Source organism: Anthonomus grandis, chromosome 15 (assembly GCF_022605725.1).
Source record: "Anthonomus grandis grandis chromosome 15, icAntGran1.3, whole genome shotgun sequence".
NCBI lineage: Eukaryota > Metazoa > Arthropoda > Insecta > Coleoptera > Curculionidae > Anthonomus > Anthonomus grandis.
Genome location: NC_065560.1, coordinates 16,978,127 through 16,997,187, shown reverse-complemented (window position 1 = coordinate 16,997,187; position 19,061 = coordinate 16,978,127). Strand labels below are relative to the sequence as shown.

At 28.6% G+C, this 19,061-nt stretch overlaps 1 protein-coding gene across 4 annotated transcripts in view; it reads right to left on the bottom strand.

Moving 5' to 3' along the window:
- Nucleotides 1–423: 423 nt before the first annotated feature.
- The window catches only part of LOC126744862 (innexin shaking-B), a 256,450-nt gene continuing 237,812 nt past the window's right edge, over nt 424–19,061 (bottom strand). For 3 of the 4 annotated variants that reach the window (XM_050452432.1, XM_050452431.1, XM_050452430.1), the window contains one exon: nt 432–4,505. In XM_050452432.1, the coding sequence (XP_050308389.1) occupies nt 3,967–4,505 (539 nt within the window). In that variant the 3' untranslated portion in view covers nt 432–3,966. Of the gene's footprint in view, nt 4,506–19,061 lie in introns of all 4 variants that reach the window. The other variant, XM_050452429.1, reaches the window with a different exon arrangement.

The window sequence follows — 19,061 nt, the reverse complement described above, 5'->3', positions numbered from 1 at the left end:
AAATTTTACTACTAAATATGTATGTTAATAACATCTGAGTAATAACGACATATGTTTTTCTTATTATTGTTATTTGCACGCCATGTTGTAATAAAACTGATGTTATAAATACTATATAAATTATATTTTCTATTGTTTTCGGTACTTATTTTTAATATAAATATTGTTCTAATATAACGTAACTTATCTGTATTTTCAAATAGATCGATTTTATCTCTAAATTGTTATTTTTAAGTGAGGCAACTTTGGAGCATTTTGCAGTATTTGGCATAAGTACATTAATATTATTTCTGGCAGTGATAACATTTGTTTTTATAAAGGAGTTTCTAAATATTCTTTAGATATTTATATGCTAATTTTAATAAAATTATTATAAACTAATATGTAGTTATTGTCTTACCATTTATTTAGTATATTTAGCCCTAACTTTATTATATAAACATTTGTCCACAATAATAAACTTTGATTTTAAAAATTAATAATTTTTTCAATGTAATTTTTTCGAAATAAATATGACATTTTTATGATAAACAATATTAGGCTATTATTTTTATATCCTATGCATTACTTAATACATAAACTAATGTTTAAGGAATTTATTATTATAAGCTTAAAGCAAAGTAACGTATTTAATTTTGTTATATGGCTATTTTTTCAACTGTGAAAGTTATAAACTAGATATAGATATATGGATATCACTAAGGAATAAAGCATTTTAAGATTTGACCTGTGTTATATCAATATTATTATTTACTTTTTTACTAAATAAGGAGGCAAAGGTAATACTGGTATCCAAATATTTATTATTAATAATTTCGACTAAATATTTAGATAATAGACTAATAATTTAGAATCGGGTCTATTTTGAAACTTAATTTTGGTACCCGCTCATTATGAAAGTACTTTTAGAAATAATCCAAATTTTTCTCCTACAAATTTTGCTTTGCTAGTTCGCTTGGTTCTACGCTAGGGTAAATCTTAGGGATTATTGATAAGGTAAGAAGGGTATAGGAGTATTTGTTATAAAAAAAAAGTCGAGCTTCAAAATATTTATGATACAAATGTTCATATAGTACTTATATATTTAGCTTTTTCATACTAGAAAATTCTATTTTGAAAAAGCTCCTGTAGCAGATAAATAAAAGCAACGCACTAATTCAATATTGAAATGGGCGATTTTTAAATCTTTTTATTTATTTTACGTACAAGCAATATAATGTGATAAACAGTTTAGACTTTGTTTAAAAATGAATAAAGCAAGCATCTACTTAAAAGATGAATAAAACAAATATGATCAAATATGCCACAAGACCCCTTTTGACATATTTGACTAGTAATAAAGTGAAAAAGATTTCCTTTTTATTAATATTTATTAAAAAGTAAGCATTTATTTTAATTTGCATGATTATTAAAAACTTAAAAAATCGTAATTTTAAATTTAAAATATTACTACGATTCTTATTATTTCTTATTATCTCATGGATATCGACATTCTATTTTAAGTAACATTTCTTAAGCCCTTATTTATTTCCACCAAGCCTAATACTAATTTCGAATGTAGATCTTGGCTTTAAAGATATATATTTCGTATACAGATCGTGTTATCGTGAGCTACGTATTACCCAAAATAATGGCAACACCGCTTGGTTGCGCCTTGCAGGCGGCGGAATTTTTCGAACCGGGAGTCAGCAGACCTTACTTTGCTGTGTTACTGCACGTTGCATTAATAATTTTTGAGCGTTATTTTCGTGTTTTTTTCACTATGGCTGTTTATACCCCTTCCGAAAGAGTTCAACTAATTAAATGGTTTTATGGAGGCAATTCCGCAGTACAATGTACAGATTTGTTTTCAGTGACATTTGAGAATAGACCGATTCCTTGTGCAAAAACGGTTTTAAATGTGGTTGCAAATTTTGAGACATCTTTTTGTCTTCAAGATTGTAAAAAATGCCACACAAAACATCAAGAACCACCTGTTGAAGTGGTCCAGGATATAGAACGGTGGGAAGAAATCGTTTGCAGTACCCTAGAACTTGATTCGACACGGTCCACTAGAAGTGTTGGAGAGGAACTGGGAATAAGCAATAAAACTGTTGCTCGTATCTGGAAAAAATATGGGTACAAATGTTTCAAGTATTCAAAAACTCAGGAAATATTTCCTGAAGACTAGTGGCGAAGAATGAAATTTTGTAAAACCATGATGGAAAAGGCAAATGAAAAAGAATATTTTTTTTAAAATATTTTTTTTATTTATTTTACCTGGGATCGGTTTATTTTCAGCAAGATGGCTGTCCTGCTTATAACGCGGCTAGGGTAAAGGAATTTTAACCAAATACTTTTCCTAACCGCCTTATTAGTGGGACTGGTGATATTAAATGGCCTCCTAGGTCTCCAGATTTGTCTCCAAATGACTTTTATCTGTGGGGTTACCTTAAGCAGACCATTTACAAGCATGAATTTAGTAGGTCAACAAATTTATAGGAGTTGCGAAATAAAATTGTCGAAGGTGCCAATTCCATTTTACCTAAAACTCTTTCGGAGGTGCGAAATAGCTTTTACGATAGGTTAAGTTTTTGTTTAGCGAAAGAAGGTGGTTTATTTGAGCCTTTTATTTAAGAAATAATATGTTGTTAAGTTTGTTTATTAGAGTTTTATTTCTGATCTTTTATTATATTTTTATCAGAGTTGATATTTTATTTTTTATTAGAATAACACTTTTATTTTCATTATGCAAAACACAGCATAAATATTAAACATTTAAGATTACAATTCTATGGGGGTTTTACATATTGTCATGTCTGTAAAACCCGCATTAGAATAAATATTTTAAAAATTCCTGGATTTTCGCGTAATATTTTGTCAGATGTTTACTAATCCCGATTCCCGTCCTCGGGCCGGCCGGGGCGGTGCTCTGTCGTAGGTACTCGTACACGCGCGAGGATGCAAAATTTCGCCTCTATGCGGTTTCCTATAAGTAACGAACGAAAACACGATCTGTATATGAGAAAAGATATTTTTATTATTTTTTGAAAAAACTCTGCCTCATGATAAATCTTGTACACATTCTGGGACACATTACTTTTTTTTGTTTAATATATAACTATAATTTTTATAAAAGGCACATTACTTTATCTAGAAATGTGTTGAGAAATGAATGTATTGAAATAAAAAAAAAATTAAGAATCCAATTTTAAAGATTCATAATGAGCTATTTATTTTACTCGAAAAAACTCGTCTTTCCCCTCACCCCAGATATTGAACTTTACGCTGAAAGTTGTTTTTATTTTATCTATATTCTAAGCTCAAAGTTTCTTTCATAGTCCCTTAAGCTAAGCAAACTTTATCAAATTTTTTAAATGAAATTTAAAACACTCTTATATAAGGATTTATAACTTAATTTTTTTTAATTAATTTAACTAAATATAAATTAATTAAAAAAATCTTTTAGCAGAATAGTTTACAATGCTTAATAATTTATTTAACGTCGTGCAAGCTATTTATTTTAATATTAAGTAGAAATAATATTTTTATAACATACGTTAAGAAAAGAATTGCTTTATTCGACCATGGTCAACAGGTCTCTGAAGCATAATTTAAGAATTTTAACAGAATTAAAAGTTATAAAATAAAATATGTAAAAAGAAGTTGTCCCTTAATTATTATTATATTGTTTCAGAAAAATTAATACTCTAGTTTTATTTTATATATATGTTTGTTGAAAAAATTTAACCAAATTTAGCTTTTATGAAAAGACTAGTGATTTTTTATCAATTACACTATATCTACCTTTCAAAAGTAGTATAATGAAAATGTTTAATAATTACTCATTCAAGATCCATATAACATTAGTCAAGTTTTTTTAAATTTATTTTATTATTTTTAAAACTAATAATTTCTATAATTGACTTCGTTTAAAATATCAAAGTTTCTACAAAACGATAAAATAGGTTAGAACAAAGATAAAAATTAAGCTTCCTGAATTTCTCCCTTGAACCCAGGAGCATGATGAAAATCGTGTCGGTTTAATTTATGCGCCAAATCCTGCAAAACATCCCTAAAAATTAATGAGTCAATATTCTCCCCTAACATGTAAAACAAAAACCAGTCACCCATCTTACTTCTACGCACAATAGTGTCAATTACTTCTCTTCGCACAAGCCTATAACGCATTCTAAGTAGATAGACACGCATACGGGGCGAAAAAATTATTATTATCCTATAAATCACCGTCATAAGTGTCAATATTGCTAAAATTATAAACCAAAACCATAGAAACACGTATATTTTCTCGTTCACCACATTTAAGGGAAGAATACAAAGAGCGTCATGTTTTTCTTCATCTCCGGACGCTCCGTATTTTCGAAAGGTACATTTCGTCATCCTGGGGAAGATTTGGATCATCGGGTCGATGCGGTCCTCTTGGTCGGCATTGATAAATGAAATAACTTCGAAGCCGAACATTAAAAAGGCGCCATCAAAGAATCTGTTCATTAAAAACATTTGCCCTGAAAAAACAAATAAAGCTGGTTTTTAAAAAAGTCAAAAAATTTATTGCTGGTAAAACATTCAAAAAAATTGAATAATTTAAATTAATAATGAGCACTCTTAGTGGAAATTGACTGTAAAACTGCACAACTGAACAAATACAGGAACTGGCTTAAGATGATTAACCTAAATTGGTGAGTATACTTTTTATCTTAAGTATTGGCAGTATATTGTTATATTTTTTGCGTTACTTATGGTTTTTTCCATCTCCTGTTCTATTTTTATTATTAACATTTTATACTTTTTTGTAAATACGTTTATTTTAATTTTAATTTGATTATATTCACTACATTACCCTCATTTATTTTATTCTTAATTAATTAGTCTTATCAAAATCTTAAGAAGAAAATCAGATGTTTCATTATGTTAAAAATAAAATTATATAGTTTTATGCAATATCACACCTAGTTCATGTGAAACTACATATGGCGTCAATTCATTTATGACCTATTTGTTTTTTATTATTTATTGAATTACTTGTTACATTTTTGTACAAGTACATTCATTATTGCATTTAATGTTTTTTAAATACTTTCATTAGCTTTATTCTCTAGTAAATAACTAATTATATAAAGGTCATAATTAATAATTATGACCCCTATACCTATTAAGAATTTTTAATATTTAAATATTTAATGCATGCTTAAAACTAAGAACTTATGTAGGATTTGTGTTAAATATATTTTGTTACTTATTTATTTTAGCGGTACAAATTAAGAGATTTAATAAATTAAATATTGAAATGATTGTAGTTCAATGAATAATTGAAATACAGTCTTGTAGACTAAAATTTACACGGACTGTTAAGCATCTAAAATATCATATAAAAAGCGGCAATTTTTTATAGCTCCTTAGCATTTAAAATTTTACAAACGCTTTCTTTTTACTTCTGTCGAAAAACTAACTCTCATTAATCAAATTTTGCGAAAAACCTTAACTTAAGAATTAACTTATTCGCATATTTAGTACAAATTTCTTGCAGTAAAATCTTTCTAGTTGAGTCAGAGTTTCTGTTCTACATTTTTATGTAGGTATGCTGGCACGTCGGGTAAAGAAAGATTTTTTAAAAAGCGGTTAATTATAATGCAACTATTGTATAAGAACTGAGAAATAAACTGTAAAAATGTTTATTATATATAAATATAGACATTGCATCTGCATAAGTAATTATTGCAATAACTTAAAAATTTTTGCGCGAATGGAAACAACAAAAATAAACAATGGATACTGAGAAAAAGAAGCTGCTGAGTTAAATCAATGAAAAGCAAAATTCACAGATTTCCTCGTTTTAATAACAGGCCCAATATGTTTAATATATAGATTCTTTAGTCTCAATTCTAAAATTTCAGTAATAAATAAAAAGTAAATAATGTAATAAACGCAACAGTTATTAATAATTGACTTAAACTAGGCTCGTTATTTAGTAATTCACTTTTTCATAGTAAAAAACTGTTACGCTTAACTTAGTAACATGTTTCTTAGACTTCTGAGACTACCTTGTATGATATATTTGAAATGTAATATTTGATTTAATAATATAATAAATAATATATTTTTATTTTAGTTAAATTTCTATAGGACAGTTCACTTAAAAAATATTTTTTAGACCATGATTATAAAGAGCTGACCACTTTTGATTACATAAAGCAGCAGCCAAATATAGAATATGAATCAAGCTGATGATATTATGGAGTGTCATGCCATACTTTCAAAAAAATTAAATGGAGGTTAAAAACTGGACCTAGATCTTCAGTAATTCCATAGGTAATACCAATATATGCACAATATAGCAAAATGGGGTCAAATTTTATTTTTTCAATTGATTTTAATAATGAATACTTCAAAATATGCTTTTTATTTTTAAAGATATTAGAGACCAAAATAAATTACCAAGTAAAGCTCAATACACAGCAGAAATCATCTTATTACTGTACAAAGTTTTTGCCAGCCTCAATGTAAAAAATTACTCTAAAGCTGCCAGACATCAAAATTTTACGTTTAATATATTTACTTCAAGCTTCTTTCTTTACTAATTTAATGATAGTTATTTAATTTAATATATTTACCATAGGAATTACTGCTAAATTGAATAGGGGGTAATTCCTTAGTGATTTTATTAAATTTTTATTTACTATATCTTTTGCGATATCCTGTAATTTTACTTTATAACATTTTAGTTATTGCTTGTTTCATTGCCATTTTGTTGCTATTTATTTAATCTGTAAGATTTATTAAGCAGTACTACTGGTGAATTGAGCAGAAAGTAATTCTTTGGTTATTTTATTTAATTAAATTTTTATTGACTTTTTTATATGAGCCCTTACTGAAATTATTTAATTCGAATATATTTTGATTTTATTTTGTCGCCGATCCACGTGCATTTTCTCGGCGCGGCGCGGCGCCCGCCTCCTTGCCTTAGGCTAAAACACACGAGGCGGTTTGCAAGCGGTTTGCGCCGCGACGGCGACCGGTGGACCGCCGCTCGACTTAAAACACACGCGACGGCTTTCGCAACTACGAACGGCACGAAAAATTACAAGATCAGTTTGATGTTGCCAAGGTTTGCGTACAGTTCACAGTTTTTTATTTATCGTGAGCAAAATGGACTCCGACAGTAAAGATGATTTTTTATTTTTGTTAGCGGCATCGGCACTGGCATTACGCAAAAAACCAAAAAAAAAAAAAAATAGAACGAAACGTAAGCTATGGATACATCCCATAGTTATGGAAAGAAACAAGAAGGGATATTTTAATACCATCTATAAGGAGATTTGTGAAGATCCGGAAAATTTAATTTAATTTCACCAGAATGTCAAAGGAATCATACCAGGAGTTACTTTTATTGATCCAAGAGCCATGTACAAAAGCTAATACCAAAGGAAAAATTATCATCACGCATATCCCAAATCGCTGGCCTCAATTGAACCTCAGTAATTAATTTTTCTATGTTGAATTCCCTGGTTTCCATAATAAATGAACAATTTTCAACACTGCACAAAAAAAAAACGCACCAAAAAGCCCTACGTGTGGTTTGCAACACAGAAGATAAGTAAATGATGTGCCGCGGTAGTGCCGCTAAAGCAATAAAAACCAAGCGGCGTGCCGGCGGCCCATGGTATCGAGCAGGGTACGCGCGACAGACGCCGCGTTTTATGGGATTAGGCGGCGCCGTCTGTTTCAAAGCTCACAAGTCCCATAAACGAGGCGTCGAGCTCGACCACGGCGCGACAACCGTCGCGGCGCAAACCGCTTGCAAACCGCCTCGTGTGTTTTTAGCCTTATGATGGGCTTTCGACCTAGCAGTATTTTCTTCTTTATATTACGTATTTTATTTAATTTGGTATAATATTCTCATTTAGTTATTAGTATTTCTTTGGTAAGTGTGTTTTTTGTGGAAGTATTTTGTACCTAGATCTAATTTTAATATTAATAAATTTATATTTCATGTAAGCCTCAAAGCATGCGGCGCTGAGCTGGAAAAAATAGGTGTATCCCCATTTGCCTAATATGCTATTAGGCCACGATAACTTTAGCTCATTCATATAATATAAATGTATGAAATGTTATAACATATTATTTTTTAAAAATCTTAAAATAAAGCATTATAATAAAAATACATTTTAATTCATATAAGCAAAATTATAATATTACAATGATATATATTTACAAACCAGACTTGTTACACGTTTTACAAGGATCAATATTCGTATTCCATGAACGCCTAACCTAGCATCGACTTACATCTTGATTTACATGTATCGGGTGTCCCACTGAGAATGGCTTATCGGGAAGAATTAGCCTTGCCCTCAGAAAAAAAATATTGTAAATTACCTCTGGTAAAGAGATTATAATAAATGACTGGAATTTTTTTTTATTTAGTTCTTAGAACGATTGCTATCTCAAACTCGGCATGTATAATGACGAATAAGAAAATAGGATTTTACAAAATCTTAGCCGACCCCGGTGGCGTCGTAAGCAAATGTTCACAATGCGATGGTGTGGTTTCAGGTTTGAATCCTGGCATGGACATGATTTTTGTGCTTGTCTTTACAAAAAACTGGTTCGTGGTTCGAAACACTAATATTAAACTATAGGTCCATTAGATCGAATGTGGGTGGCCGTCTAAAATGATGCAAGGTCATAAGTAAAGCAGAAGAAGAAGAAGAAGAAGAAGAAGAAGACAAATCTTAATTATAGCTATTTTAATAGAATAAGAGAAAGAAATGAATAACTAAATCTGATACCATAATTCCAGATTGGATAATAAGTAATATTTAAAATACCAGGATAGTGAACGAAAAATTTGCATCAGTTATAGTAGAATTTGGAGAAAAAGTGATTTTTAACTAACAGTTTAAACAATAATAAAAGTCAAATTTTTTCAATTATGGTGCCATTATTTATGATACCTCTTATTTAGGCAAAATCTTGTAAAAAATAGTTTTGGCAACTGGAAAATAATTTCCAGAAATTTTCCATGTTTTCTTTAATAATATTTTCTTGGCTGTCCTACGGCCAATACTTTTCTTTTTTTCAGAAAGCTATTCTTAGTGGATCACTCATTAAAATAAAATAACTTTATCAAAAAATCATTTTACTTTTTTTACTTTAAGAGCACATTCTATTTGGCTTCCATCAACAAGTTCGTTATCGTCTAGTTTGACCATGTAAGTACTTTGTAATAATAGTATTTAATATTTTATTTATTTTAATAATTTCAGTTTTTTAATTCGATATTTTGATAATCAAATCCGCAGCTTTGCTTTAAGTCTTAGTGAGTTAAAATTAAAAAACCATATAAAATATATACTTTTTAGAAAATAAACTTTTCTTCTAAAAAAAATTCTTCTATAATTGATATGGATATACCACAAGAGCCTGAGACAAAAACACAGGATTGAAACAACAAAATAAGATCTTTTAAAATTAGTTCATAATAATCCTATATAAGCAAAAAGTGTCAAATTGCTATACGTTTTAATTTTGATCTTAACTATTTTATTTAGTTCTTAACTAGGGTCTCCCTAAACATAAGCTTCTTCTTTCTTAAATTTACAAAATTTTTTTATAATTTATGTACCTTCTCATAAAGCTAATGTAGTAACACTGCAATAAGGAGTTATATAAATGTAAATTAAAACTTCTGCTAATTAGGTACTTTTTGGCTAATTTATTATTAATTTGAGTCTGAGCATCAAGAAATAGAACAACGCACTAGACTTTAGTCAGATTCTGCAGAGTGGCAACAACAAAGGAGAAGACTGTTAACAGCCGCTAACTTCGGAAAAATATGTAAAATGCGACCTTCCACAAGTTGTTCGTCCACAGTTAAAAGTATTTTATACTAAAAGTTATTTTCTAAAGCAACCTCTTGGGGCAAGAATAATGAAGAACGTGCAAAACAAAAGTTAGAAGTAAAGTTTAATTTTAAAATTAGAAATTGTAGGCTTATAATTAATAGCGATTTTCCATATCTTGGTGCTTCATCAGAATATAGCAAAAAATAAAGTATGTTACTTTGGGGTTTAGACATTCAAAGAAGTTATTTGTATAGAGGTAAAAATTGATATTGATTTTTTTTAATAGAATATTACCTCATCTAGAAAAATTAAAATTGTTTGCCACCAGAAATTATTGATCCTAGGCATACCAGAGAATTAAAAATTAGGGATCCAAACTATAAAGTTAAGTGTTAATTCCATTAATTTATCCCTACGTTACATATTTAGCATTTTCTTCTATCAACTAAAAAAAAATATTAATAACTATTAACTCTAAAAAGTGATATTTTTGCTTTTATTGTTTTAATAATCTAAGACATTTTTCATATTGAATAAATTTTATTTATTTAATTAATCTCGTAATATTTTATAAAACCTATGCAGATACGTATCTCAACCGCTAGGGGCCTACCATGACCCACTTACATTTCGAATTTTAACTGAATTAAAGAATTCAAAAGTTAATTTAAAAAATTTTTTTCTTTTAAAGAAAAAATCAATTTTATACTTATATTATTAACTTTTGGCATGACGCAAGAGCCCCGAAAATTATTTTATTATTTACAGTTTAAAAACTTTTGTAACAAATTGTAACAAGCATTGCTTATTACAATTTGTAAATGCAGTAAATACTATTTGAAAAGATGTTCCTGAATCTATAATATATAGAAAGTAAGTTTTTTAAAGTTACAACAATTTGTTTTAACTGAAGAAATTTAAAAATTATTTACGCTACTCGTCAGACCAAATACGAGACGTTAGGTCAAAAAGATACTGTCGTCCTGAAACCAACCTATAACTCTGAGAAGCAGTTATTGTTCCTACAAAAATTAGTTATTCATCATGAACTTTTGCATTATTCTAAAACTTATTGCAAATAACGCCCTACCTGTAGAAAATGGTTGTAAATATTGATATTAATTTTATTATTATAGGACAATATTTTATTACTAAGGCTATAGTTTTTATCTAGTTTAAGATACAGGAAAAACCGCAGAGCTGTGTTAAAAGTAGAAAAAAAATATATGTATAAGTAATATAAATTGGTTTTAATAATTTTTTATACTGCGTGGTCTTTTAATATTGTGACAGAATTCAGTGACATATTTCTGGTATTTCGTAACCGTAAGTTTCCTTGTAAGCTTTTAACTAAGTATTTTTAGAAAAGAAAACGGTACGCTACTCGTTTGAAAAAAATTAAATTATTTTGTCTGCATTGCCCTATTCCTTCAATGCAATTTATTAATATAGGTAATATTCTATTTTTTAATATAGTGAATAATAATTATTTTTAATTTAGGATTCTTAGAAGCAAATAAATATTAAACTGTTTCATTTAGCTTTATTATCCTGTAGTTCAAAATACAAGACATTAAAGATTCATATTCTCACATAGGCTCTCTTTTGCCTGACTTCTTATATTTCATTCAAGAAATAAGTCTCTGACAAATTACCGTGTATATGTAACACAACTCTTTAGATTTTTTATGCTTAGATAGAATTTTCATCACTATATCATTACCAACATATGCATTACCAAAACATGCTTTTGCTTTTGTTAAAATTGTTTCAAATAAATGACTAGATGGGTAGGTATATGTATTTTTTTTAATAAGAAGATCCCGGACTATTTTGTTAAAAAGGATTTTTAATATAAAAAGCAAAGTAATAAAAAAAAAGGGTATGAAACTAAATAAGAAAGAAATTTATTTTATATATATTTTTTAAACTTTGGTGAATAATTGACTAATAAATGAGATAAAACTGTGGACTGTATAAAAAGAGAAATTTTGATATTATTCACCATTGAGCGGCGAAACAAAGGGGACTTAACGACTTATCCGTGAGGATCTAGTTGCTGGATCTTCGTGCACTTGATAGTTCTTATGAATTTTGAGTTTGTGAAAACACTAATTTTTTTGAAAACACTAATTTTGAGTTTGTAGAATTAAGGCTTTTGCGGTACCCGAAAAGATGGTGGTACTTTCAACGAACAAAACGAGAGAGATACTGCCGCTTATTGCAATCCAAAATTCTTCGCGTATAGCGCATGTCGCATAGGCCATCTTTTTTTACTAACACGCAAATATACCGGGTGCAATGATATATTAAAGTTTCTTACTTTATTCATTCCTTGCAATAATCAATTATAGATTAATTTTACTGATATCAATCCCAACAAAAATAATTCTCCATACTATAAAGTATTGACCAAACTTATATAAACGAAATTATTGAGTGGCATTTTTTTTAATGCTCATGTTCTATATTGTTTATTTTACCTTTAATTAAGGCATATTTGATTTCGATATTTTTATCTGAAAAAAAAATAATAAGTTTTAAAGAAGTATTATATAATGGTGCTAACCTTTTTCAGTTTAATCTTTATTGTTTTTTTTGAATTATTAATTTATTACAAGACATAAGAACCTCGGATATCGCCGCCTCGGATACAGAAAATTCGAGCTTGCTATAATCTAAATTATATTACGTGAAAATCTAGAAAAAGAATTGCAAAATATTGCAATGTACTAGATTTTTACAGTACTTAAAACTTAAAAAAAAAATATTTTAAATTAACACCTACCACAACTCTTGGACGTTTTAATAACCCATGTAATACTAAATACATAATAACCTCAAATAATTGGCGTACCAATTTATTACCAAAATTATAATTAAAAATATTATGCTAACGCCGAAAACAAAAATATGAAAACTATAACCGGCAAGCAGCAATCCTACAAATGGATTTTGTATACCACCCAGACCCGCCAAAAAATGCTGCCCGCATCGAATGCAAGCAACGGCCTTAAGCAGCATTAGAGAAAAGTAAGGAAGATAACCTTGTTTTTAAAAAAGCAACTTGTTTTGAGACTTTTGAGAAATGTTTAAAAGTATTCAAAAATTATCATATTAAAGAAGGATGGTTTTTAATGGTTTTTAAGCGTTGTCCCACAAACTCTGGAAAACACTATTGAAAATTTGATATTGTTTAAGATAGAATATATACCTGCCTCTATAATAATATGGGCAATTTTTATAGATTCGAATTTAAAGCTAATGTCATTTTACATAAAAATGCCAATGTGCTTGTGTATCAATTTATACAATTGACACAATTGATAACACAATGATGTTATTCCCTTTAAGCTTACATAATAATCTGGCCACTGAGTTTCCAACAATTAGTACTAGTGGTCACACCGAAGATGACACACTGCTTTCCGAGCCTGATTTAAATCAACTTGAATCCAAAAAATAAAAAAATAAATTAAATTTGTTACTGATATTCTTTTAAATCTTAAATGACCAGTTAAATTTACAGATACTCTAAAATTTGTTTCAGAACAATTTACTTTGCTTAATGCTTAAAAAGAAAGATATAAATACTCCAGTACAGGTATTGGTACTGTATAGTACCCAATACATTTGTCTTATGCTCTATTTTATTTACTTACTATTCATATAAATATTTAAGAAATCATGCTTCTATTAGTTTATCACATCCTGACACTATCAAACCTATCTGTAATAAATTTCTGACTGATCCACATATTGATGAAAGAAATTGTTTTTAACTTATGCTCTTAATATTCATCAATATTTAACAAAAAAAAAAACAAAAATATATTGTGTTGCTTTTCGAAGAAATTCACATTAGGCCTTATTTAGATTACAAAGCTGGTAATATAATAGAAATAACCGTAAATAATCATAATTTAGTAAAATCTGCAGTGACATCTATGATAACCAGTTCATGCTCAAGATTTAGAGAAGTTATTCGTATATCTTCTGTATCTATGATAAGTTCTGAAATTTTATATAACTTTATTAAAATAATAGTAGAAAATTTCAAAGAAATTTTTTAAGTATAGTTTTCCCACATCCTATTAAACCCATAAGGCCTCTTTTTTGCTTTTTTGACCCTGTTCATTTACCTAAGTCTTTTTTTAATAACCGGCTTAATTCCAAACCTGAACAAACATTTTTTTATCCTGACTTTGAGACAGGGGAAACAAAATATGCTTGCTTTTTAGTAATTAAAAAATTTGAACTGGATAAAGATTAACTATTTAAACATGGCTATTCTCTTAAAAGTCTTGTTTGTATCTTCCATAGAAAGACAAAATATTAAACTGGCTCTTAAGACCTTTAATCCTTTTGTTATAGAAGCACTAAAAGGTTTTATTAACAATTTGCCCTTCTCACAAGACACTGCTGAATTTATTAATACTATATGAACTTAATGGAAAATTGTTTATGTAAAAACTCCTCTTAAGGGTAAACATTTACTAGATAAATACCAAGAACCTTATGCCAAAAAGGTATTAACATCCTTTAAGAACGTTCCCACGAAGTTTTATTTCTTACACAAAATGCAAAATTAAAGCTCTTGGAACTCATCTAGATTTTCTCATACACTGAGCCGACAAACTCACACTGATTTAAGTCATACCATTTATTCATGGGGTTCTTGACGTGTCCAAATACTGTTTAACTGAATTGGGCATGAATTATGTTTTGCTAGGTAAATTTCAAACTGACTCGTTGAAGAGTTGTTTTAAAAAATTAAGGCAATTAGCTGGTGGTCATTATCATATATCAGTACGCCAGCTTTATGAATCAGAGAATAGGCTAAGGATCTAATCAATTCTATCTCTAAGGTGTCAACATTATGGGGATAATAATATAAATAAATTCTTTAAATTTTCTGAACATAAATCACAGTATAACACTTTTCTTAAGTGTGATACTAAAGCTAGTACATCAAAATTGCCAGTAATAACATATTTGACCGGATATTGTTGCTATGTAAAATCGATTGTGCATCTTGTGAAAAAATGTAACTTTGGATGCACCTTGTGTAGTAGAAGATTCTTATAATTTAACAGGATCCTTAAATCGTGGTTTTCTCTTATATCCCTGTTAACGCCTAGTAAATGTAGTTTCAACAGCTTACATTATATTTAAGAAACTTATTGATGAACATGAAGAACCTTTCTGAATATCTACAATAAAATATCGTTTCTTGGTGAAATGTTTTTTAAGGTACTTCATTAAAAATAAATATTCAGCTCCATTTGGAAATTGTCAGATACACTCAAAAAATTATATTTTGAGAATTTTAATTCTAAGTATGAAAAATAATCATAGCCAACCTAGAAAAACTAAGAAAAGGAAACTGCAAACTTTAAGTACTTAAAGAAGTTTTTTTGATAAATGAGTAAAAAAAGAATGAACATTACATTTAAAGATATGGCATAATCCAGGCCAATCTATTAAATTTATTTTCACATTTGGAGTTTTATATTTCAAATAAGTAGTTTAGTTTCAATTTTGCCACTGTTAGTTTTTTTACAAATTTAATTATAAATAATAACACTACAACATATTAATTTAATTTTTACATTTATTTTTTTAGATTATTTATCGTTTAAAATATATTATGTATTTTCACATTCATAATGCACGAAATAAAGTTGTCAACCTTTTTTATTTCGTGTAAAAGAAGTTTTCAACATTTAAAAATTTAAATGTTTTTTTTTAAATAAACTTTTAAGTCATATAGTCACAGTTGTTAAATATGTTAAAAAAATTTGGTCGATTATTCAAAAAAAACTCAAATGGTGCCCGACTAAGAGTTCAGTTTATGTCTGGCAGCCCTGTTTATATCGAAAACTCTTAATACCTAATTATCCATATTTTTATATTATTTTCCTATTAAATATCCCATATCAGACTAGTGTTATCATAAATATTATCTTAGTGCTCATATACATTAATGTATATACATATACATTACATAATGCTCATATACATTACTTTATGCTTAATAATATTAGCCTACATTGAATGACGTCATGCGCAAGCCGTGAGTTCTTTATTCTTAAGGAAGTGTTGTGTAATGTTACAAAAGTTATGTAGAAAGTGTTAATACCATAATTAATAACAACTTGTGAAAAGATCGGATTTAATTTCATTTTTTCTATGCTGCAGTACGAACGGCACAAGTTTTTACCATCGGAAGAGTTTACAAAAACACTCAAATGAGACTTTTTCTCTTTTTCAACCAGAAACTAAATAAAAAACACAGAACCTCACAAATGCCAAAAGTAAACACAAAGCCGTTTGGCTTTGAGAAGATGACATTTCGCCTAAACTTGCGGTTTTGCCATGCCATAGTACTTAAAAGCAGTAGGAATGGGTTTTTTTTTAATTTTTCTTCTTTTAATTTTTCTAAGACTATCTTAATTAAGTATAATTTTCTTTTAAGTTTCAGTTTCTGGCTTAGTTATATAAAAGTGAATATTAAAAAGTACTCATTTTATTTAAAAGATGCACCAGTAGTATCTTTATGAAATGTTCTGCTTTTTAGGTGGTGAGTGATGCGAGTAGTATAAATTGACGAGTTTGTCATTACTTAACGGAAATTTTACGAAGAAAGGATAGTCGTTGAATGATGGGTGTTAGAAATATATGATATTACCGTCAAACGTGGTTTCGCGATATTTGTCCATAAATATACAGCTAAAATCTAGAAGCTAAGACTGTAGATCACTTTCAAAATTTCATGGATCAAGTGACGGGCGTTTATACAAATCAGATTTTGCATCAGAATACGTCGATTAATACATCGTGTTATTCATTTAAGATATCTTAGTCCCTTAGACTCGGTAATTAAAAAAAGTGCGTGAACGTTATCCTTTTTAATTTTTAACTAAATATTGAATATTAGTGCGTGTAAAAATACAATAATTCGTTTAGTTTTTTAGTTTTGTCATTAGTTATACATAAGCACACACTGAACTATGAGTAATCCACTTAGTTCTGTGTGAGAGTCAGAACTGACTAATTTGTTAATAACTGCGCACTTATATATAAAACTTAATGTATTTTGTAAGGTATGGCAAGGTAGAAAATTGACATGTAGGAGAATTTTTGCAGTGTAATGTTTTGAAAATTACGTCATTTAGTAGTTTTATTTTTTTTGCTTTTTTAGCACTCAACATGAGTCACCCATTTTTTTTATATTCCAAAGACCGTATTCTTAAAAAAAAATCTAAATTAAAAAATTCTTTCCACTAAAAAAATCTGAAAATTTTAGGTCTTAAATTAACCCCTATAATAAAGTTTCATGTTCGTAATGTCAATTTTTCATGTTTAATAAAAAATATAATTTTGTACGACAACTTGAATAATGTTATTAAGAGTTAAGTGAGCTTATAATTTGCATTTTCAGTTCATATATTCTTTCTGCTCAGGTTCTCTTTAAGCATATTGGTACATAAAAACCCTAACACAATTACATTTATAGGTCCATTTTATTTATACTCAAAAGCAATAAAACCTATAAATACACGTCAATTTTAATGCCATTTTATGGCAAATTACGTATGTTTACCTCCACATAATGGCTTTTGTATCGCATATAGTTCTAGTTTCATTCATATCATTTATTTAATTTTCTTTTGGTTATATTATTGAATAACTTAATTGTGCAGTTTTTATAGGACGTTGATATTTAATGACTAAAATAATAACTTATAATAATAATATTACTCTAAAGAGCCCAATATGTAGAAACTTGTGTTGAGAAAAACTATCTATATTTTCTCTGTTCTTTTTCTACAGGATGGCGCAAAGAAAAATTTTCACGCTGAATTTCTTTCAGATTTCGTAAAAAAAAAACAAAAAACTCTCACACCCTTCAATTTTTGATTTTAGGCGGGCAAAATAACCTTGCATTCATAAACCTTTGCCATCAACCCCTATGGGGTTGATGGCACCCCTAAGGGGTGACAGCTGCCCTTTTATGTGACTTTTAAATAGTAATAAGGATCGAGTGATACCTCATTTTAAATGTCATTTTATCCTGATTTTAATACCCAAGTTTTAAGTTGCTACCACCATCCTCTTTAATATTACATGTGAAAATCTTTAAAAAGCTAACATAAACTTAAGGAAATTTTAACATATTTTTCCGATTAAAATTTTTATTATATAATTTTATTATCTGTAGTGGTATTACTTAGTAAAGTAAAATCTGATTTTTTTACAAGAAATCTAATTGTAAACAAATTTGTCAATTTTTGTTTAATAAACTTAGTACTCTCTTTATGCTTAGTAATCTTAATACCCAAAATAACACCAAATTATATTGCATTAGTACTGGAATGTTGGAATGTTACTAAGCTGGACAAAATATTGCTAGATATTAGTCTACCTTTGATATGGTTGAATTAACTGTATTAGAATTTTTAGTTCTGCCATGTACCCCTTGTTCCAAATTTAAAATGATTCATACACTTCAAGAGTGAGTTGAAATTATTTAAATTTTCTCTAAAAATAACGATTGTGCTAGAGCAACTGCATTGCCTTACAATGAATTATCTTTAGATGCAGACTTATCCCATATGTACGTCATAAACTTAACAAACCTAGAAATGTGAGTTGCAGTTTTGGGTCCTATGGCAATCGATCTCAAACTCAATACAAAGAAAGTAAGTGAAATGTCAGGTGTTTAACGTAGAAGTGTCCCGAGGATTAAAAAAAAACGTAGGTTTCATCCTTCCAAAATTTGTGCAGGAACTTAACGACGATGATAGACCGTTTACGTTTTTGCGAAACTATGAGTAAACAAATCATTGGCAATCCGGAATTTATTTTTAATGTTTGTTTTTTGGATAAATGCAGCCTTTTCCCTAATTATATTGTGATCAGACATAATTGTAGATATTGGTAAGATTTCAACTCTAGATTATTTAGGTAAGTACATACCCAGTATCCCAAAAAATTAAACATATGGGCTGGAATGTTCGGCAACCGCATTATTGAGTATATTTTTTGCCTGTTACTTTAACAAGGGAAATGTACCTTGAGTTACCTTTAAAATAAGGTATCACTCGACTTCAATTTTCATTTAAAATTTTAAGGGTAGCTGTTAGCCTCGCGTAGGGGATGTTGTTAAAGGTTTATGTATGCAAGATTATCTTGTCCCCCTAAACTCAAATA